At 29.6% G+C, this 19,240-nt stretch overlaps 2 protein-coding genes across 2 annotated transcripts; both read right to left on the bottom strand.

Annotated features, from left to right (window-relative positions):
- Nucleotides 1-912: 912 nt before the first annotated feature.
- LOC108821196 (uncharacterized) lies at nucleotides 913-1,700 on the bottom strand. The gene has a single exon (XM_018594241.2). It carries the CDS (start codon nucleotides 1,586-1,588, stop codon nucleotides 1,067-1,069), a length of 522 nt encoding a protein of 173 aa, XP_018449743.1. The 5' UTR covers nucleotides 1,589-1,700; the 3' UTR covers nucleotides 913-1,066.
- A 15,312-nt stretch (nucleotides 1,701-17,012) lies between these two features.
- Nucleotides 17,013-18,329, bottom strand: LOC108821624 (cold-regulated 413 plasma membrane protein 4). Its single transcript, XM_018594624.2, has 4 exons — nucleotides 18,088-18,329; nucleotides 17,887-17,994; nucleotides 17,593-17,663; nucleotides 17,013-17,488 (listed from the first exon to the last, which is right to left on the bottom strand). The coding sequence occupies exons 1-4, from the start codon at nucleotides 18,264-18,266 to the stop codon at nucleotides 17,235-17,237; spliced, it is 612 nt and encodes a 203-aa protein (XP_018450126.1). The 5' UTR covers nucleotides 18,267-18,329; the 3' UTR covers nucleotides 17,013-17,234.
- Between the last annotated feature and the right edge of the window lie 911 nt (nucleotides 18,330-19,240).

Below are 19,240 nucleotides of genomic sequence, written 5' to 3'. Positions count from 1 at the left end.
TGGACTTTTAGAATTAAGAGGCTCTAATATCAAGGTCATCTATAAAAATGATTATAAATTGTAAGACTATTGATAGATAAAATATTTTGTGGAGTAGATATATATAAAAGGCGAATATCAAAGGTCATCTATAAAACTCTTTGTTTTATAAATGGTCCCAAGCTTATCATGTAACACCATTTACAATTTTTTTGGTTCTCAATCCAGATAGTCATTTAAAAATAAAGCTACAGAAAACATACTTCCAGTTTGATCTTATTTATATGGCCATATGGGTCACACTTATAACATTCAAATGAGACGTTTTAAATGCTAAAGAATTTAATGTGATATAAATTAGGTAATATATTAAAAAGAAAATTATAGTACAACCTGAAGAAAAATAAATTAGAACTCAGGTTTCTTTAATAGACACAAGAATGGACTGATTAAAGAACCACATGTATACGATTGTGTAATACTATCACAGATGCATATATATGCATGTATGTATTTTGAGTATTTTTTGTAACCTTGTATTTTAATTTATCTTGCAATCTAAGACCCTGTTACGAGATTTTTGGAACCAGTCAAATAACATGTATTCTCTGTATATCCAAAAGATGAAATCTAATATGGTTAGTATGATGTTCTACTTTTTTTTACCAAAATCCGAAAATGTGTCTTCTTGGGTAAAAGGAAGAAAACTCTAAAAGGAATGTGCAAGAATATGAATTTTATTCGACAAATGTCACAACACGATGAGAGATGTTACTACTAAGCATCACTAACCATAAAACATAAATATTTTATTATTATTATTGAATAATTAATTCAAATCTAAATTATTAAGAAAAAATCTAACCCATGTTATAATTCAATTTTCTATTGTTTTTTTGAGTAACTTGTTGGATAATTATAATTCTTTTTCTATTTTAATTGTAAAAAGATATCCTCGATATTAATGATGGTCTAACTACTAAATTCCCAAAAGAGAACTTTCCGAACATTGCTAATTTGCAAATTGCTTCTTAATTAAATGACTACCAACATAATTACAACTATCCACAAATTCCAAAACTACCCTTCACTCTTCTATCGTACTCAACTCCACCGCGTAACACTTCCTCCTCCGACCACTACTACTGCTACCACCACCGTCAGCGTTTCTCCCTTTCCTCCTCACCCCACCAGATCCCACCGTTTCATCACCGGAGCCAACTCCAAGACTATATTTACCAGACACAACAATAGGATCAATACACTTCCGGCGACAACTTCCTCCACCACCACCACCACCACTTCTCATGAGAGCAGAGCTGGCTTTAACGGCCAATGCAGCCATCTCCTCAGCTCCAAGTGGCTCACGAAGCCAACGAAGAGGAAGAGCGAAGTATATCTGACCTAGCTGAAGCTCTTCATCGGCACTGATAGCTGAAACGGCGTCGTCGAAGTCCATATCGTCTGAGTTACAGATAAAACACATGGGATACTTCTGCAACACGTATCCGACTTTCACGGGGTTCGCAAACTCCATCATCTTCCCGTCTTGTAAGATCAGTTTCGCTGATGCGACTTGTGTCGACTCGGTTGAACTGCATATACCCATATGTAAGTGTTAATATGATTCTTGGTGACTTGATGAGGTGACTCGTGAGTCGTGACTCGTTTTCCGGTGAACGAAGGGATTATTGAGTGGAGATAATAATGTGGAGAAAGGAAGGGGAGATTTGTGTTATAAATAGAGAGAGTTTGTATTACAAAAAAAAATTGGAAGCCACGTAAGACATTGTCGTGTTGTAGACCGGTAGAAGAGTGATGACAGGCTGTATAAGTGGTGGGCAGGATGACCGCTTTGTGATGTTTAGATATTACCCACTATACTTACCATGTCAGGAACTGAGCTCAACTACTATGACTTTCTTCTCTTATTTTCTCTTGTTCTTATGTTTCAATCTTAAATAGAACTGCTTTCGTGTATATAAAAAAGTACCTACTCTACACTAACGCTCTAAATTATTTATAGTACTCTAGTCTTTTCACTTATAGCAGTAACAGTCATATATAAATATATATATATGATGTGTTTTACTAACCAACTCTACACTACTCTACAAAATTCAGGATAAAACATAGTCGTTGTTAGAAGAAGATAAGACCTTATATATCAGAAGATATGGTCAGTGCCGTCCCAGTAATTTTGGTGGCCTAAAGCCCAAATTTTTTTTTTTGTTATATAAAATATCTTAAGTCATGATTTTTAAACAAAAACATATATTTAAATCAGAAATGTGTTGTAACAAAAAAAAAAGATCAGAAATGTGTTTGAACTCACGATAGTAAAAATGCAAAATCATTTTGGAACTACAGAAGCAATGGATTTTCTTTAATATATAAGAGATCCAAACATCATCACACTATGTTATAGCAACGAAACATTCAAAATGTGGCCTTTAGAATCACTTTGTAAATTGTGGCCTAAAGCCTATGCTTCATGTGCCTTAAAGAAGGGACGGCCCTGGACATGGTACCGTAATTGCAAATTTGCAAGAAAATCGTAGAACAAAGATATATTGGTCAAATATAAATACGTGTAGTAGTAGCTTGTCTTACCAGTATATATTACTAATGAAAATGAACACACTTGTTTTTGTGAATATTATGATTTATCACTGTATTGTGAACAGATGAAATTATCAATATACTAACTTGATGTAAACATCATTTAACATCTTGAAAATAGTGAATCTTTACGATGAAGGATATTGAAGTGGTCACGACTTGAGCTAATTAGAGTAAGTACTTTTTGCGACCATGGTTTTACGTATACCTTGCAAGCAGACTTGTTTGCGGTTTTGGTTTTGGTTTTGATTTTGGTTTACCAAGTTGCGTAAGGACTACAACTTACCTTTCTAGCTTCTATGTACACGGTAGAGGCATTAGCATAATCAAAAGTGAAGATGGGAAAAAGGAAAGAATAACATAATTAAGTAAATAAATATCACGTAGCTGTTTTATCTTTTAAAATGATTTGATTGTGTTGATAGATTTCAGAGATCAGATTAACTTGAGTATATATCCACATCAGCAAGAAACGATATAAACATTAATTAACTACTAATATAATAGACCGTTAAGATCATCTCCAATCTCACTCCATAATTTACTCCAAATTGAGAAATATAATTGAAAATAGAGTGAAAAATAGAGTAATATTTTTATTTTTTGATCATCACTTCATTTTTCACTCCATTTTCAACTCAATTTCTTAATTTGGAGTAAATTATGGAGTAGGGTTGGAGATGCCCTAAGGCATAAACTTAAGGTATGATTAACTCCGATTTCTTAGCCGGAATTTTTACCTTATAATTTGACATTTCTTTTTTATATTTTTCTGGTAAAAAATGGTTTTTATATCTTTTATTCAAGAAACATTCTTAATTTTTCTTAGTTAAAATTTAAGAAAATATAAGAACCGTCTATTAATCAAAGGTAAAAGGTAAGAATCTTAGCTAAGAAACTGTGGTTAATCATAGTCTTATTTTCGAGTACAAGAGGGTAAAACGAAGCTTATCATTAGTTTTTTGGTATACACACAAAGCAAAAAGCTTATCGTATCTTATTAACGTGTGAGCTCGGTGAAAACAAGTTGTATAGATTTTAAACATGATTTTTGAGGAATTAGATAGAAATCCCCATCTTAGTTGTCAGTTTGGTTAGTATTATCTCTTGGAGTCAACAATTCAGTAAAATCGTAAAGTATTGTGGATTGTATTCATACACAAACTATTCGAATATGAGCTGATCAAGATAATATCACTGCGCAATCTTGGTCGATTGAACTTCTACGTCTCATGTCCCTAATAAGGAGCCACTACCTTAGGTTAGGTTAACTTCGTCCTAAATATAAGATTTTTTATTTGTCACCAGAAAAATAATGTTCCATTGTTCGGTTTATATGAAGTTTGTCTGGTTTGGTTTACTTCTCTGTACTATTATTTGCGAAGTGATTTTTTACAACGAAACTCTCACGTTAAAAATTAGTAGTTAATATCGTTTATACCCTTAATGAATAAATAATATAAATTAATAGAAAATAAAAATGAATTTAAAATCTATTTTAAAATAAGTGATTAAAACTAATAATAATAAGAATTATCCAAAATCTAAAATATATATTTTAAAATAAAAAGATAATTCTTATATATATTGTGTTGTTATCCAAAAAGTATATTTTAATAAAAAGTTAAAAATTCAAAAATAGAAAACACATAACTAAATATTTATCAAGTAAAAAAATATTTTGTATAATTAAAAGTGAATACTGAGTTATGTTAAATATTTATTTATTAACAATGAATATAATGTACAAATAAATTTCGGAAAGAAATAATACTTAAAAATTTCCAATGAAAACATCAATAAGAGCTACGATTATTTCTTACTAATATATATTAATAAGTAATTATAAAATGTTTATGTCCGCATATGCGGGCTAAACACCTAGTAGGTTTAATACCACAAAATTAAATTGTAGTAATAAAGTACCTAAGTTATCCAAAAAGTAATATATATATATAAATATATGCAGAAGGAGGTGTGGCTTTAGACTATTTTCAACTGATCATTTTTGAAAAAATATATAGTAACTATAATAATGTTAAGTTTTACTCCAATAATATTATGTTTTAAAATGAAAATAGAGTACTAAACAAAACATAAATGAATTACTTTATTTATAGATCATATTCATTTTTGTTCCATTATAAAATAAAATACATAATATAGTTAAATATTTTTATTTTAAATTTTATTTTATAATAGTAAATAGAGTGTGGTTAGAAATAATTTTAGTATAGTCACTTAATATAACTAGTGAGTGACCGGATGGATGTTAATAATTCAACTAGAAATGACACTAGATTGTATTAGAGGTTTTCAGTTTGAATGACTGCTGGAATGAAGCTAATATTACATGTTATGATTTTGGGATTTAAAGATTCGATCCAAAAATCCTGTTAATTCAAAAAATAAACATTAACTAGAGAGTGTAAGAATAGTAGCAAAAGAAAGTGTAAGGAGAATGTCGTGGCTTTATATACTATTGCCACGTGTCACATGTTGGTGCCATAAGGGTCCTAATAAGAACGCATAAATTTTATGTGGAATTGGCGTAAACTCGATTAGAACATCTCCAACCTCACTCCATATTTTACTGCAAAATAGAGTGGGAAATGGAGTAATGACAAAAAAAAAAGTGATTACTCTATATATAGAGTAATGGTTTTTTTGTTTGGTCATTAATCCATTTTCTACTCTATTTTGCAGTAAAATATGGAATGAGGTTAGAAATGCTATTAGGTTTCTTGTGGCCTATAGACATGGCTCGTTACTGTTTTTGCTTGATGATATGATTTTATGTACAACAAGTTAAAATAAATAAATACAGATCGTTATGTATGTTTTTTTTGGAACTCCTATGGTTTAGACTTCCAAATCATCTGCATTATTCAAAATTTTATATATTTTAAGTGAAAATTTGGATGATGGGGCCGTCAATATGTGGTTCTTTGTCAACTTTTTTTTGACTAAATTAATTGTCAACTTTCACAACGATGCCAACCAGCAATGGAGTTGTGTTTAGCTAACACTATTATTTTCATGTGTTTTTTTTAGTCAAACGACCGCTCTAGTTTTTGTAATTATAATAAATGCAATTTGATTATGGACTAATAATGTCGTTAGTTACAGGCTGAACTCTTATGGTTGATATAAACTATGGACTTTATGCGTTGTACGACAAGTTGAAGTAGTTTTGTAGTACTAAATTACCTGAATGTTATTCTTTCTATATTTATTGAGATTACTCTTTTAACGCCAACTCCAATATGACGGTATAACACTATTTTGCATGTGATGTGATGTTTTTCACTCCAATCAGACGGCATATGTCACTGTATTTTAGTGTAATTTTCCATTTTGCTACGGTGCAACACCATATTTGGTGTAATAATGTAGCGGCGACAATTTTTTTTTAAAACTATTTGTTAATGTATTATTTAACTATATTTGATTATATTTGATTTGTATATGTACTATCCACTGATCTGGTCAATTTTAGTCTTTAATAAAACATATTTAATGTGACAGAGTGAACAGGATATTAGTGTTTATTTATATCTTTTAATCTAAACAGTAAATTAACTTGAGATAAATCTAAGTACTATCTATATTATATATTAATATAGAATGATAGGCAGATAGTAAAAAGGGATAGGCAGATAGTAAAGATAAGTTTGATAAAGTATATTAATATTGTGTAAGAGATCAGAGACAAATCAATTGAGATGAATTATTTTCAGCTATATTTTTTAATTCACCATACTAATAATTTAGTTTTCTTATAGTTTATATGTTTACAACTCTATGTGACAAGAAGAGAAAATTGAAAAATATATGCAGTTTTATTTAGCTTACCATCTCTTTTGCTCATTTGAAAATGGCCATATTTGTATTGTGTCAAATATTAAGTCAACTAAAATAACAGTCAAAATAAAAGTGTTAGAACTAAGCGATGTAATTAAGCTGGACTGTAGAAGTAATGCTATTGCTAGTTAGCCGCAATACACTCCCTCATAATCTATTTTTTCTATTGGGAAATTTGTAAATATAGAACAAAAAACAACTACATTGTCCCTATGCCATAAATTCAATTATACATTGTCCATATAGTATAATATTTTGTGTTAACCCAATTAAGCCCTCTTAATTTATAATCCAATAATTAATATAATTATATAAAAATATTTAAAAACTAACAATTTATAAAATTAAAGAAACATAAACACACAAACGAAATACTGTACTCAATACCTCTTCTGACGAACCCTAAACCCTTTTTTATTACTGCAACTTTGATCACCACACCACCACCTCCTTGCTATCCAGTCCGGAAGTCTCTCCGAAACCGAGTTACTTGCATATCGATAACTTAAAATTCAGATATGTCACTAGTAACATCTGTCTTTTTTTTCTCTTTCTCTTATGTTTACGGTGGGTTTCCAGATTTGTGTGTAAACCATAGATTGAATTCATCTAGTTTCGGTTCCCATGTACATGAATCACACGCATTTTTCACATTCTTTCGTGAACTTTTGCATACTAATAGTGCATTGAGCTTTGGATGATTTTTCATGTTCTATGTGGTGAGCCACAATTAGCTTATATGATCTTATTAACATTTTTTTCTGGGTAAAGTCATCTCCGAAATTTCATTCTGTTGCTGCTTCACATTGAACAGTGGCAGAGCCTAGAATTATTGTTCAAACAAAAAGTGAAAATATGCATTTTCTTTAACAAGAGATTCAAAAAAGTTGGATGGTTTCAAAAAAAAAAGTAGAGATTGATGGATGGAGAAGAAGAACACGTTTTAAAAAAAATAACTTAGGAAACACGAAAATTATGGAAAATATTGATTTAGAATATATTCTCAGCAGATTTTGGAGATATTTTAGGAAAATATACATTTCGAGCTTGGTAGAATATACATTCTACGGTCGTAGATAATGGATAAAACAGTAGGTTACATAACCTAGCAATGGTGGAGTAGAGTATTTGGGTAGAAAATAGCAAGCATACATCCGTAGATATATTAGGAAATATAGTTATAAAATCAACTGAAATCCAGAAATAAGGAAAATAGCAGCTGAATAATTCTACCATCGTAGAATTGTATTTATTTGGCAACTGAATTATTCTATGGTGGTAGATTTGTATATAATGGTAGATATGATAGTTCTACCCCTTGTTCGGAAACTCGCTAGGCGCTACGCGTGCGCTCGGGTTGGGCCTAGCGATTAATGAAAAAATCGGAAATAAATCGAAGATTAATCGGGGATTAATTTTAGGGTATTCATTATATGTTTAATATATAAACTAGTATGAGTATCAAAAGGACGTGTGTCTGATATGGTCTAGTGGCTGGTGTCTGTTGTTTTCGCTTGATTAACTCGGGTTCGAAATGTGGGAGACAGCAGTTTTGCTGATTTTTTTACCTTTTCATTACTAACAGAGAATTACAAAAATAGTCTTCTCTTCTTCTTCAACCTAAGTCGACTGGAAAATCCAGATTCATGGCCTCCCACTTTTTTTTCACGATTCTTGTCATTCAAATTTGTTTTTAATGATTCATGCACATATATAACAGATTCTGATCCTAATACATGATTTAACCTCTCAAGTTTTAGTTTCCTCACGTTTTTTAGTTTTCCGATTTGTTCGTTAAGCGGCTGCGTTACTTTAAACTATGCTTTACACGGCCAAAACTCGGGCCGGCGTGGAATGAATCCGAATTGATCTAACTCGCTATGGTAGCCTTCCGTTTCACGATTATCCAGCAGATTATACAGCTCGGCGGCCGAGTTTTTGAACAAGGGTTCTACCGCATGTAGATAGCTATGTTATTAACCAAATGTACAATCTACGGCCCGTAATTAGTAGATTATGTGTTCTGCCATTCGGTAGATCAAAAATGACATTGTGAAATACTAATATTTAGTCAACCAAAATATTTTTCATATATTTGTTTCTTGTTTATGTACATTTTAAATATTTTCCATATTTTTCTAACTGTTAAAATAATTGATATGAATTTTTAAAGTTGTCCATGGGTATCTAAGTCCAAAATAGACCAAAAAGTGATTTATGGCAAATGGACAATGTAATTGTTTTTCTATTCTGTTTTGGCAATTTTTTTCTATATTTTTTGCACACAATAATGTCTTTGTTCTCTACATAGATGCTCGTGTCGTAATTACGTGTGATTGTTTCTATTTTGCTTATATAATTTTAAATAAACATGTGTTCCCAAAAATGTTTGTATATGTAGAAGAAAGAGGAACGTCACATGCTCCATGCTTTTGTGCGAAGCTTCATGGATGCTCTGCTCTCACCGTCTCAGCCCATAAAATGAGAAGTTTGAACCAATCATCACCTCTTTGACTCACAGCGAAAGAACCCTTTACTGGACTTCCAAAACTTTTATGACTATCTCCGATGTATTAAAATAAAGAAATTTATAATAGAGGTAAGATATATTCCAATGTTTTCATTTATAATAGTAACTAGATCTCGACCCGAGGTAAGATATATTCCAATGTTTTCATTTATAATAGTAACTAGATCTCGACCCGCACAACCGTGCAAGTTTTATTAATAATAAAATATTTTAGATTACAATAAAATATATCAATAAATTAATATAATTTGGTGTTATATATTATTTAATTTTATAATAATAATTGTGTTGCTTATAATTTTATTCCTATAAAATTATAAATTTTGTATTTTTGTAATAAATTTTATTTTGAAAACATTATTATATAACAATACTGATTTACATAATTTTTGTTTTATTTATAAATTTGAAATATATGTAGAAGTTAAATAAAGTTGAACCTACATAATAGAGAATTTAGTATATAATGATTAATTAAACCAATTTAGTAAAGATGTTTAAATAATAAACCAAATTTGTTTTTAACTGATTTTTTATTTTTGTAACAAATTTTATTTTGATAATATTATTATGTAACAATGCTGATTTAAATGTTTTTGATTTATTAATTTGATATATATGTGGAAATTAAATTAAGTTGAAACTATATAATAAATAATTTGATACACAGTGATTAATTAAACCAATTTAGTATATATGTTTAAATAATAAATCAAATTGATTTTTAACTCATGAGAATATACATATGTTAATAACGATATGAATAAAGATCAAATGTTTCATCTAGAGGTGTAAATAATTGTATTACATGATAAACTCATTTAAAGGTATTACTTCTTAGTGGTCTAAATTAAAAAATCAATACGAAATAAATCATAAATTTTGTGCTAAATAGATCAGATATTTTTATTTTTAAATTAGAAATAGAAACTTTGACAAAAAATAGAAATAGAAATGACTATTTATTTTAAAATATATCTTATAAAATATTTATTAAATTAATTTTGAAAATAAAATCAATTTAATTTTTTCTTATTATTGAAATATTATTAAAAGTATTTTTTGTAGTTATTAATTTGTGTTTCAAATGAAAACTAAACTAAAATTTATTTGCTAATTATAAATGTGATAATTAAAATTTTAATTAACTACTTTCGAAAATAAATTTAAAAAGATTCTAAAAGATATTTGGAAATTTTTTTAGATATTTATTTAAGATATATATTAGTATTTCAAATAAAAATAAAGATACTAAAAGATATTATAATTTAAATTATGTAACATTTAATAAATTTTCTAGGGATGGTCCAAATAAAAAATCACACATGAAAGAAGTCATGACTTCTATTTTAATAGTATATATTTCTAATTATAAAATAAAAAATAACAATCTCTATTATAGATGAAAAAAATAAAAATGAAATAAAAGATTTTACCTCTAAATGCTATTATGAAAATGAAAATACCAATCATCGGTACAGTAAACCACTAAATTACACATCTATATTATTAAAACAGAAATACAAATATAAAATATCTCTAAGTTTTTCAACTTATTTACAATGACATGCCACTGAATTAATTAAATGAACCTATCTTTAAGGAATCCTTGTCTTTTCCTATTTATTAAACTATTTCCTAAATCAAATTTTAACTTAATTTTAGTATTTAATATATTTACTTAAACAAATTAGCTAATTTTTAGGGATATTCAAATTTAAAATCGATTTTAACTATATTAAACTTGGATAATGTTACCATTAATTATTTTGAACAAAAATCAAGTTTAAATGCGATACTAAACAATATTATGAATATTCCTAAAATATATGTTTAACTTGCCATTAATTATTTTGAACAATAAAATTTATATATGCTAAGATTTAAATATCTTAAAACAACTTATAGAACAATATGAAATACTTGTAAGTGAATATTATTTTTAATAAAATATAATCTCACCTAAGATTATATATATTTCAAAATTTTTTAACATATACGTTTAATCATTTCAGTTACTATTAATTATTTTCAACAAGAAAATTTAAATATCTTTGTAAAACAATGTTTAATGTTTATGACCAAATATTTTTTTCTAACGTATCTAAATCTCACCGTATTATCCATATCTGATCAAAATATTTAAATTCTTATTACATTTGAAAAATAATTTAGTGTTAAAAGAAATATTATTCAAACATATCTATATATAAATATTTTGTCAAAAGTTTAGTAGCGGACACGGATCACTATTTTCTACAGTACGTAAACTATTTGGTTGTTGTATTTATAAAATATTTAAAATATAATAAATATTTAAAATATAAACCAATAAACATTTAAATAATATTCATTTATATAAAATGAAAATAACAACCCGTGCATCTATATCATTAAAGAGATATTGGTTATAGGCTTATAGCCTTATAGCTGTTCCAGTTTTGAATTGAAGATGGTTTGTTTTTTCGTTTGCCTCCATGTAACAGTTCTGAAATTTTCAATAGAAAAGACTTCTAGTCCCATCTGCAAATTTTACGTAAGTATGTCATTTTGTAGCTATGTTATGAATTTGGTCAAGATTCAAATTATTCACAGATTTTAATACTTTTATATGGGTCGAAAATGTGAAAGCTCCTGTTTAACATGTGCATATGTACCATTTTGGTTGTATTTGTGCAGATTACAAATTATTTCTCGAATTTGTATTCACATCAGAATAATTAATCATCTTAATGAATTTAGTCAAAACCAAGTAGCACTCGTGGCGCGTCCCTGCATTTCAGATTATCCCGTACAAATTCTCCAGGTCACACACGTGATACAGAGAACTTAATCCATACTTAACAACATTTTTCTAATCTGACGCATGCAAACATGAATAATCTAGAATCTACGCACTTGGGAATTATACTGGAATATGCAGTTCTTCGATTATACCGGCCCAAATACGACGTAAATATATTTAATACCATATTTAATCTTTGTAATCAATATGAACATCACAGAAATGTCAAAAAAAACATCACAGAAATTATGTTCCAACAATATTTTTTTGGGACGCCTAACATACATAACCATTAGACTGGACTATAATAAGCATCACTCTTGCATTTTAAAACATGGTGTTAATTAATTAATATCAACATATTTTGGTAGATAGTTGATTATGAATAATAACTTATGCTAGAAAGTGCTTTTTCTTCTTTGAGTCATTTACCAAACTACTTATAATTAATGAAATACTACTCCCTACAATATATCCTGTTTGTGTAATCATTATTCTTTTTTTTTTATCAACAAAGAATGATCTTTGTTACGAAACTGTGTACTTGTGATAAACGAGAGAAGCAAAAAATGACACAGCGAACAAAAACTAACGGTTTAACTTAACATCACTTGGTTATTGATATGAAAGTGTTAAAGTTTTGTAATCATAAAAAAAATATATATATATATATACTAATTAACTGAAAATCTTGATCTTGATAATGATATGAAAGTGTTAAAGTTATTCCAATTTATTTAAAAGACGGAACAAACAACAACACCAAGCGACAAAAACGACATGGATAAATCGTTTAGCAAAAAAAAAAAAGACAAAAACGACATGGACTCGAGTACTTGGGGAAATATCCATATGGTCAAATTTTTATTTTTTTATTGTTATAAGAGCTAGAAGATACGATTCATACGATATGGAATATGGTCGTGTTTATTATTTTTGACCCAATAATGGGACTCCTTTTTGTCCAATAAATTCTTGTTTTGTTCATTAGATTCATTGAAAAAAGCTCATACTTGTCATTACGATGAAACTTCCCATCTTATAACTTTCATATAAACTAGAATCAAAAATTTCATCATCATGCAAGGTTGTCTTGGGCCCTCTATCTTTAATTAGTTATGATCGCTTAAGAATCCTTCCTAATAATGGTCATAATAAAAGGTATCAACTATTATTGTTTCGGTCTTCATTTTGCTGAACATTTATATGCATAAATAAATAATTTCTGATATATAAAGTTTAGTATTATATAAAAAAGTAGTTGTTCAATGTTAGATTCTTAGCAAAAGAAAAAGAAAAGAAGAAAGAATAGTTGTGTACAAGATTCGATGGCTTTGTGTAAGTAGATTTTGCTATGATCATCAGGTTTAAATGGTAGAATGCATTATTATGGCTAATATATACTATATATATTGATGACTGAGGAGTTCATATCTATTAAGACATCCTTAGTAAAACTACTAAACCTTAAAATTATTTGCAACTTCCTTTATTGTGAATTTGTGATTTTAATTTAAAACTACAAATAAACTTTTATTCATGTTTTAATTTGAGTATCTAAGAAAATCTGTAGAACTTACGTGGGGAACAGATGAACCTATATGTGCATGAACTTGAACGAGCCGGTGCCTTACGAATGTTTTTAATATACATAAATCCGTTCTCATCTATAAGCAAATGAAATTAAAAAATACATTATCACTAATCTAATTAATTGGATTCATCTGTATGAATGCAAATACTTGTTTGATTCCAGATATTTGCGTTCCAAATGAGAGAGTCAGACACTTAGGATTTCGGATATGGTTTTAATATTTTTTTTGGCAACATGGTTTAGATCTATATGCGTCTCTCCTATCTTTTATGAGAATATACACTTCCTCATCTAATAGTATCGAGTTTTAAAAAAGCCTAATAGTATCATAGTTTAATATTATACTAGATTTTGACCCGCCCTTCAAAGGGCGGGTATATTTTTTGTTTTAATTTTCATTATGAAAAATTAATTTTTATATTTGTTTTAATCATATTTTTTTGTAATCCTATTTGTGTTTAATACTAATTTAATTTAATATAATTTTTGTTAATTGTATTAAATATGTCAAATTGCATAACTATACAATTATGTTATATGCATTTCAGAAATTATCTTTAAACTTTATTCCTAGTTTTTTCAACATATTATATTTTCTTAGTAGTTACTTAACATAATTAGTCAAAAATATTAGTACAAAAAATAATTCGGAATGGATCCGAAAATCAAAATCTCATACTCTATTAGACATGGTCTATATAATCAAACGGTTCTTAAAATGTTATATCTGAAAGCCAATATCAAATCCAACCCGCTCCAATCTGCCCAGAAGACCGAACAGTTTTTTTAAAAATAAATATGAAAAATGATTTTTGATATATTATGTTAAATATATATATATTGTAATTATATTAAATTTATATTTTTTATTTAAGTATATTAGTTTCATTTTTAACATTTTAGATTTTTAAAAACTGTTTTATAAATTTAATTTAATTATTATGCCAAATTCTTGTGAAATTATTAAGGAAGCTTATTCTTTACATCAATCCATATTCTTTTATAATTAAAATGCCTTTTTTGTTTTAGAAACTTATTTGTTATTTTTAAATAATTTTATTTCTATAAACTGCAAGTTTAGATATTTTGTACTTTATTACATCTATACATTTATTGTTTGAATTTTTGATTATACAATAAAAGTAATTTTAATTTTACTGGGTTTACGAACTTGATTTATATTATTTGCTTCCGATATAAAATATATCGTTTAAGTGGGCCAGTGAAAAAATATTTATTATTTAATGGAATATGAACTGGATTTCGCTAAACGCCAAAAAATTATCTTATTTATAATATAATTGGTCAATTTATATCTCTTTTTATTATAATGTTTGTATTTTCCAAAAAGAAAGAAAAATAAAATGTCAAAACATTAAAAATCCACTTGGTCTCTTTTAGTTTAAGTTATGTAACCAAGTGTAATACAATGTTTTCACGTTCTTCTTCTCTCTCTCCCCCTATAAACCCGCTCTTTCTTTTCTGTTTTTCATCGTTTATAACCTGAGTGGCCCCCGCTCCCCCGATTATGGTGGTAATATTCCTTATTTATTTAATTTTTGTTGCAGTTACCATATTAAAAATGTATATATTTGTATAATGCAGTTATAAAATTTAAAAGTAGACACAACTTTGATCAATAGGACACACTTCAACTTTAATAGTATTGATTTGTTGCTGTTAACTGAAAATGGTTTTTAGGTTTAACTTTTAACATGAATAGAGAGTTTGTTAACTTTATGTAAGCAATTCGTTTAAAATATTTGGTTATATAAGCTTCGAACTAGCTATTGGTTATATAATTATGATAATTTCGACATGATTTAGGTGTTTAAGTGTCCTGGGAAAATCTGAATAAAATTTTCGTCTATGAAAATTGTGTAGTTATAAGTTTTCAAATTTGTAAAAAATGTTTTTGTTGAAACCTTTACTAAATAAAACGAAACTATCATAATCTCGGCTGTAAATTTTTTTAACTACACCGAATCGGCCGCAAAACCGCAAAACTGTCGGCTGTAAAAAAAGGTTTTTGTAGCACACTGAATAAAAATATCTAAATATTACTCCTTCTGTTTTTAAATAATAGATGTTTTGAGATTTTCACACTTTTTAATAGAACATATTAAAACTTACTTATTAGTGCATAGTTTTTTGTTATTTTATATTTCCTATATTTCTAAACCAATAAGATTTCAAGAAATGCAATTAATGTTTTTGAGATTCATAATTATTCATAATTAGTTGACAAAAAACTACATTGAAAATATGAAAATATATCTTTTTGAAACAAAAAAAAATTCTAGAACATATATCTTTTAAAAACAGAGGGAGTATGATATATTCTTGATAAATATGCTTTTGTGCGGACTCCATAATCGAATTTGTTTTTTTTTAAATCTCAATTTGACCGCTCTCCTTCAAAGGTTGGGCTACTAGCTACATCATGTAGTCTACATGCACTACGTATAATGTTATTGCTTTATTACTTTAAGATTCCATGAAAAACTCAATTACCAAAAGTAAAAGAAAAGTAGAGTCTAAGTTAAACAAGAAACAAAAGGAACCATAAGTGTTTTTTGCATAAACTGAGCCGATATTTAGAACACCAGAACGATTCTTTATAGTGGATACTATTAAAGAGCATCATTATTGGTGTATCTTAACTCTTGGGTCCTTAATACACATATATGTATATGTGTATATTATATGTGTATTAAGGACCCAAGAGTTAAGATACACCGATAATGATGCTCTTACGATATCTAAGTTGGTGTATAGACCAATTAAAGCTTTATCCTTTATCCTTTAAATGGATAATGTGTGATTTGGATATCTATGTTTCTCATATGGTCCACGACAGATATTATAGTGGGAGAAGTTATTGCAGTAAAGCTAATATAAAGTTGTGGAATGTATTACAATTCGAATAGTTCTTGGATTGTATTTTGATAGCAACCAATCATAATGTAATATATATCCACTATTTCTATTACTAGCCACAATTGATTTATTTGGTAGCACCTTTTCTAAACAATTGGTTCACTTGAAAACACCTTTCTAATCATATATATGAATCAATTATATTAATCTTCTTTTATTTGCGTCTTACATTTGCGACTACAAACATGTTTGAAAAAAAAAGCACTACAATAAGTTTTTTTTTTGAAGTTAATTCATCCAAGCAAAATATAAGCACGAACGGAAAACGATGATCGAATGCTACGTGCTGTTGCTTGCAGTAGCCTCAGCGCATTTTTTGCTTTTTCTATTAGCCAATAGCCACCAACATACATAACCCTTGTCCCTTGTTAGTTACACTGTAAATCTTTTTGGTCCTCAACCAGATTTGTATATTTATTTTGTGTTTACAAAATCTCTAGCCAATGTAATATTTGGGCTTCAGTAGCAAAGCCGGATTCGAGGACACTCCAATGAAACATTGATCCTAGCCTCCAATTTCTTTTTTGGAGATTTTTTTACTTAGATAAAAATTCCAAATTACAATAAACAAATGTTTTAATAGAAATTCTTAATCAATGCTTATAACCCTCAAAATCTTATATTTGGCCAGTGGTTTGTTTTTTATTAGTCCACACTTTTGTGTTCTAAAACTTAGAAGTCAAGGTTAATCAATAGTATAGTCTAAATTGTTCAAGATTTCATTTAACACACCAAGCGATATACAACACAAACCCATATATCTTACACATCACAAGTGAATCTTCTTTTGTTCAATGAAGATTTTCCCAAACACAAATGCTGCTAAAACACATAAACAATTCGCACTTTATCAAATGAAAGCAAGACACAGAATGTTGAAGGTGTTTCCAGGCCAATGGGTAGTAGAATAGAGTTAGAACTTAGAAGATGTTAAAAAAGATGGTCCAAACCGGGTAAGCGAGGAGAGCAACGATCCCAATAGTATTGGAGAGTCCATGTTTCTGAGTTAAAGCGTTTCTGAATCCATCAGAAGCTTTGATATGTTCATGGAAAAGGTAACATGCAATGATAAGACATATTACTGCCCCAACCCAACTTTCTCTTACTGTCCCAGCTATGAGACTAGGTGCAACCACCAGAAGAAGGATCAAAGCTGCTGGAATCTCCAACCAATCTACATGTTTTAATTGATTAAAAATGAAAAACAAAACAGGGTTAGGGTGTAACTGAAACTATTGTCTAATGATAAAAATGCGTGTTATGATCATTGGATTATACCTGGAAAGTGTTTAGGGCAGAAGAGCCTTATTGTGATCGAAATGAGAGCAATCCATTTCCCAAAATCTCCCCTATGAAAATCCATTGAATACCATTTTAGTTGTTAAATCTTTACAACAACAACATAACATCGTCATGTTAAAGATCCCTTGTTGTCAAGGACGGTTTTGGATATATGGCAATGAAACATTCGTTTCGATTCTCAAACTAACATATATGTCTTAACTAAAATTTGTCTTAAAATGTTTGTAGTCTTTTAAGTCTCAGGGTCAGTCTTATTTGTTCTTTTATTACCTGAAGAAGTTAAAGATAACGTAAGGAAGTGTGAGAAAGATGTATGGCACCAAAAGGGTAGTCAACATTTTGGTTTTCCAGTTGGTCCGATCCAATATCAACAGATAGCTGACACAACAAACGATAACAAAACCCATTACAATAGTGATCCCAAACAAACAAATAAAAACATGGCTGAGATTGGTTTCTTTCTTGACTCACATGGCTGAGATTGAGGCGGCCCATTGGAGGAAAGACGTGCCAAAGCTTAAACCGCCTAGCATCGTTGCATCTTTCACGAGCTTCTTCGCGGCGTCGACAAACTCATTCAGATCAGAATTGATCAGGTTAGCCGCGGTTTCCTCCTCAGTCTTCATGGCCAAATAATCAACTCTTCCCATATTGAACTCTTTTCTTTTGAACTCTTAAATGTAAAATCTCTAACAGAATACAGTTTTGAGTTATGACTTATAAGTTGTGACTATTAGTGAACAGAGCAGAAAACAGAGTACTGCGCAAGCTGTAGTTCAATCCTCTCCCGCCAAGCCCAGACTTACGCGTGAAGAGAAAGGCAAAGCCAAAGTCTCAGATGAAGACAAAGCTTGCTCCAGCTCAGCGCCCAACTTGCTGTTCCAAGAACAACGGTCACAAGCGAATATTCCTCCTAAAAGTAAGCATCACGACAAAGCAGTGTCGAAGGGCTGTACGACTGAAGTCGAGCTGTCCAATCCATTCTCAGCCCTCGATGCTGCTCCCACGATCTGATGCAGACATCTGTCCCTTCCGTCTCAGATTAGGGCTTTCACTCTTGTTGTATAAATGCACCTCCTTTGTAATCGAACTCTGCAAGGAAAAGAAAATAAAAGATCAAAACTTTATCTCTCTGTTCTAGCTTTCAAGGTTTCTTTTATGGTATCAGAGCCATGGAAGCTCAAAACCTGGAAGTTTATCACCCTCCTTCACTTACCATCGACAACAGTGTCACCATCACCTTGACTGAGAAAAACTACATTCTGTGGAAATCGCAGTTTGAAGCTTTTCTCAACGGCCAAGGCCTTCTCGGCTACGTGACGGGTCAGACACCTCAGCCACCTGAGACTCTTACCGTCACCGGCATTGATGGCACCGCTACTCAGACCCCAAACCCTGACTCTGTCAAATGGTTTCAAACGGACCAAGTGGTAAAGTCATGGCTTTTAGGGTCTTTCTCCGAAGACATTCTCAGTGTGATTGTCGACTGCCACTCATCTCACGATGTTTGGACGTCTCTGGCTCGCTACTACAACCGCTCAACCTCTTCCCGTCTCTTCGAGTTGCAGAGGAAGCTTCAGACCACCTCCAAGCAAGACAAGCCGATGGCGACTTATCTTCAAGA

This window comes from Raphanus sativus, chromosome 8 (genome assembly GCF_000801105.2).
Source record: "Raphanus sativus cultivar WK10039 chromosome 8, ASM80110v3, whole genome shotgun sequence".
NCBI classification, from domain to species: domain Eukaryota; kingdom Viridiplantae; phylum Streptophyta; class Magnoliopsida; order Brassicales; family Brassicaceae; genus Raphanus; species Raphanus sativus.
This window is presented reverse-complemented; position numbering and strand designations above follow the sequence as displayed.

Coding starts and splice junctions, on each gene's coding strand:
- LOC108821624 (XM_018594624.2), bottom strand. CDS start 18,266: ATGGGAAGAGTTGATTATTTGGCCATGAAGACTGAGGAGGAAACCGCG. Junction 17,664..17,886: donor GTTATCTTTAACTTCTTCAG/GTAATAAAAGAA, acceptor GGATTTTCATAG/GGGAGATTTTGGGAAATGGA. Junction 17,489..17,592: donor CTGCCCTAAACACTTTCCAG/GTATAATCCAAT, acceptor TAAAACATGTAG/ATTGGTTGGAGATTCCAGCA.
- LOC108821196 (XM_018594241.2), bottom strand. CDS start 1,588: ATGGGTATATGCAGTTCAACCGAGTCGACACAAGTCGCATCAGCGAAA.